The following is a 13,105-nucleotide window of genomic DNA, read 5'->3' on the forward strand; positions in this document are numbered from 1 at the left end:
TCAAGATTAGACAAACAGTGTACAGGGTTACAGAACAGGAACGCTGATGGGTCGCCAAAAGTGCCCCGTAAAAGATAAGAAAAAGGTAAAACGCTGGGGAAGAAGATGACTAAAAAAATACAATCTAGACTGGGCTCCTAAGGGGGCCTAGTCTGGAGTGGGAAAAAACCTCCATGCAATGCACACATAAACACGTTACATTTAATCACGACAAACTCGCAACAGAGGGGCGGGGAGTTGGGGCCCCGGAGGTCGACTGCTGCTATGAAGCGCTGCCAGCCATCCATCACCCCGAGGGGAAACAAGCTGATATATGCTGAAGTATGCTGATATCAACCAAACCTAAACCCCCCGCCCCAACCCCCTCCGCATCCCACCCCCAGAATTGTAAATAATGTAAATAATTCAATGTATATACTCTGATGATTAACTTGTGTGATGACTGTATTATGATGATAGTATATATTTGTACCATGAATTGATGAACGTGGACTTAAATAACTTAAATAAGTTGAAAAACTTATTGGGGTGTTACCATTCAGTGGTCAATTGTACGGAATATGTACTGTACTACGCAATCTACTAATAAAAGTCTCAATCAATCCATCAATTATTCATTTTTGTGGATGCTAGCTAACGTTAGCATTGTTAGCAAGTCAAAAGAAAAGAAGCCCGATCCTCCTGTGAATTGGTCGCCTTTTGACAAAATAAAAGACTTGTAAGTGAAATAATTATCCGCGATGCTAATAAGTGATAATAGGAAGAATCTTAGCGGCACATCCCTAAAAAAAACCACAAAAAGAAACAACAAAAACAATTTTTACAGGATTGAAAGACATAAGAAAGAAAGGACTGGACAATGTTCTGAAAAGAAACGAGGAACTGTACAACAGTTAATCCATCCAATAAAAAAAATAAAAAATAAAATAAAAAACAAAAAGACATGGACGGGATTTTTTGTTGTTGTTTTTTCAAATGCAAAATTCTCACTAGGGGGGAACAAGAAGAATTGTGAATGTGGACACACACCAACATGCCAACATTCCATGACGGGGACACACTGGAGGTGTCTGCTTTTTTTTTTGTTAAACGTACAATTAACGTCTTATTTTGGGTGAAGGTGGGCGTGTCCCTCAACTCATTTGACATACTCAGCTGACTTCCAGAAGTGTCCCGGGTGGGAAAGGCGGCGGTTGCGTTTTGGCAACTTCTCCAGCAAGTCCACCAGCTTGGAGAAGGTGGGCCGCTCCTCCTGCTGGAAGGCCCAGCACAGCAGCAGAATGTCCTGGAACGCAAAACCAGCCAGGAAAACTTAACTTGATTATTTGTCATTCTCTGCCTCTAATTGGCGCAGCGCCGTGCACTTTTATGAGTTATTATTGAATATGAATAAGTCATGTTTGTTTGCTTCACGCCTATAGAAAAGTCATTAAGGAGTAAAAGAGGATTTATGGCCTAATAAAAAATTTATTAGCTTAAAGGCAATCACATACAGAGTGATTGGAGCACATACTCGTTCGGCACAAAGAACATCCATGAAGTTTGCTTCTTTTATGAATTTATTATGGATTTACTGAAAATGTGAGCAAATCTGCTGGGTCAAATGTTAATATTTGCTTACATGTCCCTTGTAGGGTGACCATTTCCATTACACCAAAAAGGAGGACAATTTGCGGCATACGACACCAAAAAGGAGGACATTATGCGGCACATCAATAAATTACTATGGTGCACATAGGACTCTGGTATACTCTTATTTATAGTACAATTTTGAGTGGTTTAAAGATGATGTTTGTGTGGCGGAATAGGAAAAAATATTAAAGTCAAGTGTTTGTTTACAATATTTGTATTTATTCAATACGTTGTGGTGTTCAAAAAGTGACCACTGAGATGAATCTTTTCAAGTGCAGAGTGCATTGACGTTGTTAGGCCTATGTTAGGGGGGCTAAAGCCCCCCTAAAATGTTCTTAAGCCCCCCTAAATAATTTGGTGTTTTAAAAAAAAACAACATTTTTTTTTTTTTGTTTTGTTTTTTTTTTTGCAAATACATGCCGACATATTCATTATAAAGTGGCCCGAATATGAGTTAAAATAAATAATCATATAACCTGTCGTTATTCACTCAGTTTCCCCTCACTTATAGCGTGAGGTAAAGAGCCCCTTTAGTGCGTCGGTATCCAATCCATTCCACTTGTTCATATAGAAAATGCCGGCATCACTCAAAATCCAGTCCGCATTTTTTCTGCGACCTTGCTTGCGGTCCTGCAGGTGTACCAAGCACATTAGCACACAGCACTGCAGAACAAGAACCTTGTGTCTGCAATTGTAAATAATTTAGTTTTTAAGTTTTGTGTTTCTTGTAGAATCTATATAAAGTAATATACATTAGCCTATTGTTAAAATAATGAAAAAAACATCATTAAATATATTTGTTTTATTGTATTGTTACATTAATAGCTGTTGTATTATTATAGGATGGCTTGTTAAACATTTCATAGGATTTTCAGAGGGTGGAAAAACCAAGACATTTAATATAAAATGTAAAATGAATAAATACATAAAAAGAAAAGAAAAAAATGGTTAAAAGCCGTCGTCCCGGAGAGCATTTAATTTCGTCCCGTGCATTTTTTTACCGTCCCCGGGACGACGGGACTACGTTATTCTCAAGGCCTGGAAGTTACATTTTATTGTTTGCATTATTTGTTTCAGCATTGCACTTTGAAGATGGTCCCTCAGCTCTTTGACAGCTTTGGCTCTTTTTCAGATCAGCAGACGGACTCTTAAATCTTTCTTATTTACAGTATACATAAAAGTTTCTCATTTCCATTCAGACTTAATTTAATTTCCTTAACGGCTTGCCATAATATACTGTATATATATATAAATATATTATAAACAAGCCAAATTATCCCGATCCAGATATTACTTTAATTCAAGTAATTAAGTAATATTTCCAGGGCTTGAATTTACAACCATTTTAGTCACATATGTGCCCAAAATGTAATCTGTGCAACTTCAGAATATTTGGGAACAAACAATTTTTGTATTGTGAGTTAAAGTGGTGGCATTAGCCTCTATGTTGTGAATGAATAACATAGAGGCTAATGCCATGACTTTCATTGTGTTTCAGTGTATCTTGACGGATCATGCGAGTAATTGTTTCTTGTTGATGCTGTAAACAAAATGTCACTGTGCAAACCCATGTTTGTTGTTGTACTGAACACACATTGAAAATAAACCCCCTGAAATAATAATAATAACAATGATTAATTTCTAAGTCTTTATCAGCTGTTTGTGAAGTTTTGTGCTCGTGCGCTACGTTCGTTTGCATCCTGTGCATCTCCTGGGGGCTAAGCCCCCCCTGTCCTTAAAAGCTAGTGACGCCCCTGGCAGAGTGCCACAAAGCATAACATGTGTGGACTTAAATGTAAACAACAATTAACAGGTAACATATATAATTTAAAAAAAAATGTGAGCGACATCAGACGTGCACACTGTGGCCACACCGGCGTCACACCTGTCCCAAACCTGACATCATAACGATTTAAATGTTTTATTAAAATAATTTTCTGATATAAGTGATTTTGCCCTCTTACAATGACAATAACAAAAAAACATGTTTTTCATGACCTATGTGCTAGTATTGTATGTCTGGCTGCGGGTCCTGCCTTTAAAAGAAATGTTACCCCTTTCAGAGATTACATTTAGTTCCTGTAACTTTCTGTCTGTAAAACACATCTTTTTATTAGCATTTATGAAATCTAGTGACAATATTTCATGAATAATATCCTTAGATTAACATTCTTAATAAATGGCAGTAAAATAAGCTCACATCTGATTGAGGAGTCAGAGTGTTACAACCTGGCATTTACACATTGTGTGGCGTTGGGGTTGTCCGACTTTTTGTGTGGCCATAAACGCAGCACTGGCTAAGTGCCATGAGTGCGTGTGTTGGTGCAGGTGAGACAGAGCGAGCGGCTTCTGTTGAAACCAGGGCCGGCCCGTGGCATAGGCCGTATAGGCAAATGCTAAGGGCGCCGTCCATCAGGGGGCGCCACGCCAGTGCCACAAATGTTGGAGGAAAAAAAAAAAAGAAAAAAAGTTGGTACTATTATTTCTAAATACAAAAAATAATCCCACGTTAATTAAAATGCAAAGTGAAGCCTATTTAATAGAAATATTATTTGTTACAACATTACGCCCCCTCCCCCCGCACACTGCGCCCCCTCCCTTCCCGTATCATGACTCTTTTTGGACGTCACCACATCAAAAAATCAACACAAGATGTCAAAACGGCCAAAACTGTCAGGTGCCCAGGGAAGAAAAAAGAGAAAAGAAGAGGAGAAACGAGAAAAAGACAGAGGTAGCAGGTAGGTAACGTTAGCCTACATGAAATTATTTGTCTGTTACAGAATGTGATAGTAACCTGGCTTTTTAGCATTAAGCTAATGTTACATGATTCGGCAATTGCTAATCAATAAATAGCTAGTTCTGTTTTAACGTCGGGTTAATATTGTGGAGGGGGCTAAATTGTTATGGAAAATAATAATGTAACGTTAGGTAATTACAGTACTCCCACCTTACATTCCTCAGGGACATTTGTATTAGATCTTTTAAGCAGGTGTTTTTTGTTTACATTGTTATTGCCTTCTGGTTAGCTAATGTTTGCCCTGCAGGTAATAGTCACTTTTCCACCCCTTTATATATTAGGTATAGTTGTAAGCCTAGTTGTTAAAGTGCACATCATTAATGTTAATTAAGCAATATCACATGAGAGGGAATGCTGTTTTTTAATTTGAGCACTGCTGGGATTCGGTTAAAGATAATCATAACATAACATTCTCATATAATATATTATACTGCTGATTGTTAATTTGCTTTCTTTAAGTAAAAAAAAAGGTCAAAGACAAAGCTATTCGGTTTCTTGTGAGTATATACACTTCACTGCCGATGTGGGGGGGGGGGGGGGGGGGGGGGGCGCCACCTAAAATCTTGCCTAGGGCGCCAGATTGGTTAGGGCCAGGCCTGGTTGAAACGACGGATGACAACGTTGGTTTAAGCCTGGTTTGTATGGCAGAAAATGACCAGTTTTTATAGATACAAGTTTTTTTTACTCATGTTTTTGGTGTGGTTACAAACAGTTTTGCTCAATAAAGTGATTGATGGAATTCCTGTCCGTAAAGTGTCTCGACAGACGATAATTGAACTGTGTTGACAAAGATTGTTTTATTCATTGGGGCCACTCTTGTTGTCACCTGTCACTCACAGAGTTGCATTGCAAAATCATACAGAATAAATTGTAATGTGTTTATTTTGTTTAAAGTTCAGATGGGATTTTTGATTTCCTGCGCGGCATTAATTTGCTGTGCGCAGAGGACGCCATTGCGCAGGCGCGCACCTTAGAGGGAACGTTGGACCCTTGTTTACCTTTTTAACCGATGATAAGCAGATTTGTAGCCGACACCGCTCTTAGCCAATCATTTGATATGTTACTGCGTTGGGGGCATTGTTTTACGGTCTATGATTGGCTATTGCGCTGCAGCCCAGCAAAGATGAAAAAACTCCGCTCTTCAAGCCTAGTGCCTCAAAAAGGAGAACAAATACGTGTCCGGCTTGATGCTGCGCCGGACGCCGGACAGGGCATTAAAAATCCGGACTGTCCGGCCTAAATCCGGACACCTGGTCACTGCAATAAGGCGCTTTTGGTAGCCATTCACAAGCTTCTAGCAAGCTTTTGGTTGAATTTTTGACCACTCCTCTTGACAAAATTGGTGCAGTTCAGCTAAATGTGTTGGTTTTCTGACATGGACTTGTTTCTGACATGACATGGACAAAGATAAGACCTTCTGGAGGAAAGTTCTGGGGTCAGATGAAACAAAAAAATGGAGCTGTTTGGCCACAATACCCAGCAATATGTTTGGAGGAGAAAAGATGAGGCCTTCAATCCCAGGAACACCATGCCTGCCGTCAAGCATGGTGGTGGTAGTATTATGCTCTGGGCCTGTTTTGCTGCCAATGGAACTGGTGCTTTACAGAGAGTAAATGGGACAATGAAGAAGGAGCATTACCTCCAAATTCTTCAGGACAAGCTAAAATCATCAGCCCGGAGGTTGGGTCTTGGGCGCATTTTTTTGTGATAGAGTGATTGGAGCACATACAAAACACAAAACAAATTCATGAAGTTTGGTTCTTTTATGAATTGTACAATAATATTAATTATATTAATTATTCATGTTTTATTATTATCATCATCATTATTATATATGTATTATCATTATAATAGTATACAATAGCAATAATAATTATTATATAATCATTATTGTTAATAATATTCGTTTTTATAATATTATTATTATAAAAGTTTTATTATTATTATTATTATAACAACTTCAATAATAACATAAATATAAATATTCATATTTAATTATTATTAACATTATTGTATTATAATTATTGTTATTCATACTGTTTTTATTTAATTATTACAACAATAATATTAATGATAATTATTATTAATGTTGCCCTGCGATGAGGTGGCGACTTGTCCAGGGTATACCCCGCCTTCCGCTTGAATGCAGCTGAGATAGAATCTAGCACCCCCCGCGACCCCAAAAGGGACAAGTGGTAGAAAATGGATGGATTAATGTTGTAACAATATTATCATTAATATATATGTATTATCATTGTTTTTAATAATATTTTGGTGTATCATTATATTACTATTATTGCTGTTATCATTATAATAATATAATAGTAATAAAATAATTATTGATGTTATCATTATTGTTATTACTATATTTTATTTGTAATATATTATTATTATTTGTATTTTTATTATAATATCGACAATAAAAGTGTAACTTTTATTATTATTTAATTATTATTCACATTAAATTATATGTATTATTATTCATAAGTTTTACTGTCATTATTAAATTACAGTCTTATATTTTGTATTTATTATATTGTTATTATATAACAACAACAATAACAATTTTATTACATGTGGAAATTGGTTTAAAGCTGAATTTATATACAATATTAAGTGTACACTGTCCACTAATTAATTAAGCAATATAATAATAATTATAAAAGCTAGAAGTCCTACCTTTATTATTAATATATTTGTTTGTACCTCAGGAAAATAAATACATAAAAATGCTTGTGTTGGTAAATGAGCAATACTACTACTACTAATAATAATAATAATGAATAATTGTTTTTAATAATTGTCTTTGGTATTTGTTATTTCACAATACATATATTATAATACATCAGAACATATAAATGACATAAAATATCAAAGTTAAATGAATATACATGTATGAAAAAATTGACTTATATTATTGAGTGTGTTGTTTAGTTTAAAATGTGTTTTCTATCACAATAAGTACACAATAATAAATAATTGTTAGCAAATGTAAAACAAATTATACGATAAAATAAATAATGACAAATTAAATTATTTAAAAATATTAATAAATACAAAGGTGTAAACTTCAGGTTATTGTTATACTTATGTATATTTATGGGGAAAAACATGTATGAATACAAAAATAAATAATTGTTAAAAAGTAAGAAATACTAATCTAAATGACTATTATTACTATTATCAAATTTGTACCATAATAATTGTAGGTTATTTATTGTAAATATTAAAAAATAATTTTATCTAACATAATCTCCTAAAATACTGCCATTAATTTATTATTATTATTATTATTAAAATCACTGTTGTGTTGGAATTCGTATTAATATTGATACTCTTGTTGATATCATTCATTTTTGTTTGACTACTTTTGGATTGTTTTGTGTCGTGTTTGTGTGTCCTCTCAATTGCTCTGTTGATTGCTACTCTGAATGTTGCTGGGCTGGGTTTGGTTTTGGAATTGGAATTGTATTATTATGGTATTATTGTGTATTATTTTGTTTGACTGTCTAATAAAAAAAAAATAAATAAATAAAATAAATATATATACATATACATATATATATATATATATATACATATATATATACATATATATATATATATATACATATATATATATATATATATATATATATATATATATATATATATATATATATATATATATATATATATATATATATATATATATATATATATATATATATATATATATATATATGTATGTGTGGGAAAAAAATCACAAGATTATTTAATCTCTACAGGCCTGTTTCATGAGGGGTTTACCTCAATCCTCAGGAGAAAAAATCTCCTGAGGATTGAGGTAAACCCCTCATGAAACAGGCCTGGAGAGATGAAATAGTCTTGTGATTTTTTCCCCACACATACATATTACGCTCTACCACGGTATCGAGCACAATTTTTTGGATAATCTAATTAAGAAATATATATATATATATATATATATATATATATATATATATATATATATATATATATATATATATATATATATATATATATATATATAGAGAGAGAGAGAGATAGAGGGAGAGAAAAAATGTATATATATATATATATATATATATATATATATATATATATATATACATTTTTTCTCTCCCTCTATCTCTCTCTCTCTCTCTCTCTATATATATATATATATATATATATATATATATATATATATATATATATATATATATATATATATATATATATATATATATATATATATATATATATATATATATATATAAAAAAAGAAAGAAAAATATATATATACACATATATAAAAAAAATATATGCATACATATATATTTTATATATATATATAGAGAGAGATATACTGTGTATATATATATATATATATATATATATATATATATATATATATATATATATATATATATATATATATATATATATATATATATATATATATATTATTAGTAATAATAGTAGTCGTAAAATTATTATTATTACTATTATTATTTACAAAAACAAACAAAAGTAAGTTCTGATGCATTAATATTTCACCTAAATCCAAAACCAAAATTGTTTTCATCTTAGTAACGCTAAATACTTCAATAATAACAATAATAATAATATAGTAATAATAATGATAATAACAATAATGACTGTGTGACAATGAAGAATGTTCAACTGTGAAAAAAAGTTTTTTTGAAGGCCACAGTTTGACCCTGGAACAGATCATTTAAAGGTTACTGGGCTGGTTACGGTGCCTGCCCGTGGAAAAGCCAGCTTCTATTTCCACGGTGCCAAGTCGGCTCCATGTGTGCTGCTTGGGGACAAAAGAATAGGAACCCCCTTACCAGGATCTCCTTGCCCATGCCGCTGTGCGCCAGGTTGGGCTTCATGCCGCTGCCAATCTGCCACACCATCACCTCAGCGGGCTGACTCTTGTAAGGCCACTCACGTGCGTGTAACTCGTACCAGATGGTCCTGCCGGGCACACACACACACACACCTTCAAGTTTGGAAACTGGAGCAGGTTCTCCAGGTTCTCCTTCATGACATTAGCCTCAATTTCTTTTTATGTCTTCAGAAACAACACATTTTGAATTACCGCTCACGATATTAGCATTTATAACGAACCCCCCCCCCCCCCTCCCCCCGAAAGTCACATTAGAGAGTGCTAAAAATAGAAGGAAGTGATAGCTGATGAATATGCAAAAGTGCTCCAGGGGTGACCTCCAGGTGGCACACGGAGCAGCTGGACCTTGTGTGCCAATGCCAACACCCAACACCACGTGTGTGCGTTCGCTGTCAAAGAGCGCAGGCTCCGCCCCCACCAACCACTCAGTAATGGCAGTCCAGGATGAACTTTGAATAACATTTGGTGTGCTTGAGAAGCTGAGTGGGACCGCACTTTGTGAGGCCGCACTTTCTGAAGATCAATCTTTTCCTATTGAACTCGGCTGAAAATGGAAAGTGACTTTTTATTGAAGAACTGTTGTACGTAAACCCTGTTTAGGAGCACTAAATGTGAAATACAGCCTGCAAGTCCAAAGTCACCACAACTTGACTTTCATACAAAACCAATTTCAATATCTACTGTAGTTGTGTTCATCTGCAAGAAGTAACATTTGCATTAAAAAGTCATCCATGAGGCAAAAATTTGTTTTTTTTAATGATTACAAACAATATTTTCACTTCTGATACAATACCGATATTGGAGCTTTCAGTATTGGCCAATACCGATATTTATCGGATACAATGTCAGCACAATTTTTACATACTTTTATGATTGTGTAATGTGGAATGTTAGAAAAGGTTCAGAAGTAAAATGACTGAAACAAAGAACGTTGGTAGAGCAAACACACGAAACTGTGGCATGAAAACCAATAGTATTAACTATGGCATAGAACAAACACGAAACTGTGGCATGAAACCAATAGCATTAACTATGGCATAGAACAAACACGAAACTGTGGCATGAAACCAATAGCATTAACTATGGCATACAACAAACACGAAACTGTTGCATGAAACCAATAGCATTAACTATGGCTTAGCAGAAACACAAAACTGTGGCATGAAACCCATAGCATCAACTATGGCATACAACAAACACAAAACTGTGGCATGAAACCAATAGCATTAACTATGGCATAGAACAAACATGAAACTGTGGCATGAAAACCAATAGCATTAACTATGGCATTGAACAAACACAAAACTGTGGCATGAAACCAATAGCATTAACTATGGCATAGCACAAACATGAAACTGTGGCATGAAACCAATAGCATTAACTATGGCATAGAACAAACACGAATCTGTGGTATGAATCCAATAGCATTAACTATGGCATAGCACAAACACGAAACTGTGGCATGAAACCAATAGCATTAACTATGGCATAGAACAAACACGAAACTGTGGCATGAAACCAATAGCATTAATTATGGCATAGAACAAACACAAAACTGTGGCATGAAACCAATAGCATTAACTATGGCATAGAACAAACACGAAACTGTGACATGAAACTAATAGCATTAACTATGGCATAGAACAAACACGAAAATGTGGCATGAAACAACTAGCATTAACTATGGCATAGAACAAACACGAAACTGTGGCATGAAACCAATAGCATTAACTATGGCATAGAACAAACACGAAACTGTGGCATGAAACCAATAGCATTAACTATGGCACAGAACAAACACGAAACTGTGGCATGAAACCAATAGCATTAACTATGGCATAGAACAAACACAAAACTGTGACATGAAACAACTAGCATTAACTATGGCATGGAACAAACACGAAACTGTGGCATGAAACCAATAGCATTAACTATGGCATAGCACAAACACGAAACTGTGGCATGAAACCAATAGCATTAACTATGGCATAGAACAAACACGAATCTGTGGCATGAAACCAATAGCATTAACTATGGCATACAACAAACACGAAACTGTGGCATGAAACCAATAGCATCAACTATGACAAAGAACAAATACGAAACTGTGGCATGAAACCAATAGCATCAACTATAGCATAGAAAAAACACGAAACTGTGGCATGAAACCAATAGCATAACTATGGCATAAAACAAACACGAAACTGTGGCATGAAACCAATAGCATTAACTATGGCATAGAACAAACACGAAACTGGCATGAAACCAATAGCATCAACTATGACATAGAACAAATACGAAACTGTGGCATGAAACCAATAGCATTTACTATGGCATAGAACAAACACGAAACTGTGACATGAAACCAATAGCATCAACTACGGCATAGAACAAACACGAAACTGTGGCATGAAACCAATAGCATCAACTATGGCATAGAACAAACACGAAACTGTGGCATGAAACCAACAATGACGCCAGGACGACTGACTGGCAAAGGCAGGCTTAAATAGTCCTCTGATTGGAAGCAGGTGCGCGTCCCGAACACCAGAGGCAGGTGAAAATCATAAGTAGCCATGTTAACTAAAACAAACTCGGGTGTCAAACAGGAACTAAAAAGAGTCCAAAACTAACAGAACATAACAAAAACATGATCCGGAGCACGGATCATGACAGCAGCTGAGAAACAGATCTTTTTGGAGGTGCTCGCTGGCCCCTAAGGTTACGAAACCAAACAAATGTCTTGTACACGTATGAGAACATCAGGAATGCTGAAATGAGACTTCAAACATTGCCGTCAGGGCCGGCCCGTGGCATAGGCCGTATAGGCAAATGCTAAGGGCGCCGTCCATCAGGGGGCGCCGCGCCAGTGCCACAAATGTTGGAGGAAAAAAAAAAAAAAAGTTGGTACTATTATTTGTAAATACAAAAAATAATCCCACGTTAATTAAAATGCAAAGTATAGCCTATTTAATTGAAATATTATTTGTTACAACATTACGCCCCCTCCCCCCCTTCCCCCCGCACGGTGTTCCCCCTCCCTTCCCGTATCATGACTCTTTTTGGACGTCACCACATCAAAAAATCAACACAAGATGTCAAAACGGCCAAAACTGTCAGGTGCCCAGGGAAGAAAAAAGAGAAAAGAAGAGGAGAAACGAGAAAAAGACAGAGGTAGCAGGTAGGTAACGTTAGCCTACATGAAATTATTTGTCTGTTACAGAATGTGATAGTAACCTGGCTTTTTAGCATTAAGCTAATGTTACATGATTCGGCAATTGCTAATCAATAAATAGCTAGTTCTGTTTTAACGTCGGGTTAATATTGTGGAGGGGGCTAAATTGTTATGGAAAATAATAATGTAACGTTAGGTAATTACAGTACTCCCACCTTACATTCCTCAGGGACATTTGTGTTAGATCTTTTAAGCAGGTGTTTTTTGTTTAATAATAATAATAATAATAATAATGGATTAGATTTATATAGCGCTTTTCTAGACACTCAAAGCGCTTCACAGAGAAGTGAGAACCCATCATTCATTTTTACAACTCATTCATTCATCATTCATTCTCCGGTGTGAGCGGCACCGGGGGCAAGGGTGAAGTGTCCTGCCCAAGGACACAACGGCAGCGATTTTTGGATGGTAAGAGGCGGGGAGCGAACCTGCAACCCTCAGGTTTCTGGCAAGGCCGCTCTACCCACTACGCCACGCATTGTTATTGCCTTCTGGTTAGCTAATGTTTGCCCTGCAGGTAATAGTCACTTTTCCACCCCTT

At 35.4% G+C, this 13,105-nt stretch overlaps 1 protein-coding gene across 2 annotated transcripts in view; it reads right to left on the minus strand.

Moving 5' to 3' along the window:
* Positions 1–549: 549 nt before the first annotated feature.
* The window catches only part of ksr2 (kinase suppressor of ras 2), a 248,332-nt gene continuing 235,776 nt past the window's right edge, over positions 550–13,105 (minus strand). For both annotated transcript variants that reach the window (XM_062024470.1, XM_062024469.1), the window contains 2 exons: positions 9,268–9,397; positions 550–1,285 (listed from right to left, as the gene is read on the minus strand). In XM_062024470.1, coding sequence (XP_061880454.1) covers positions 1,139–1,285; positions 9,268–9,397 — 277 coding nt within the window. In that variant the 3' untranslated portion in view covers positions 550–1,138. The remainder of the gene's footprint in view (positions 1,286–9,267; positions 9,398–13,105) is intronic.

The sequence above is a fragment of the Entelurus aequoreus genome, linkage group LG17 (genome assembly GCF_033978785.1).
Source record: "Entelurus aequoreus isolate RoL-2023_Sb linkage group LG17, RoL_Eaeq_v1.1, whole genome shotgun sequence".
NCBI classification, from domain to species: domain Eukaryota; kingdom Metazoa; phylum Chordata; class Actinopteri; order Syngnathiformes; family Syngnathidae; genus Entelurus; species Entelurus aequoreus.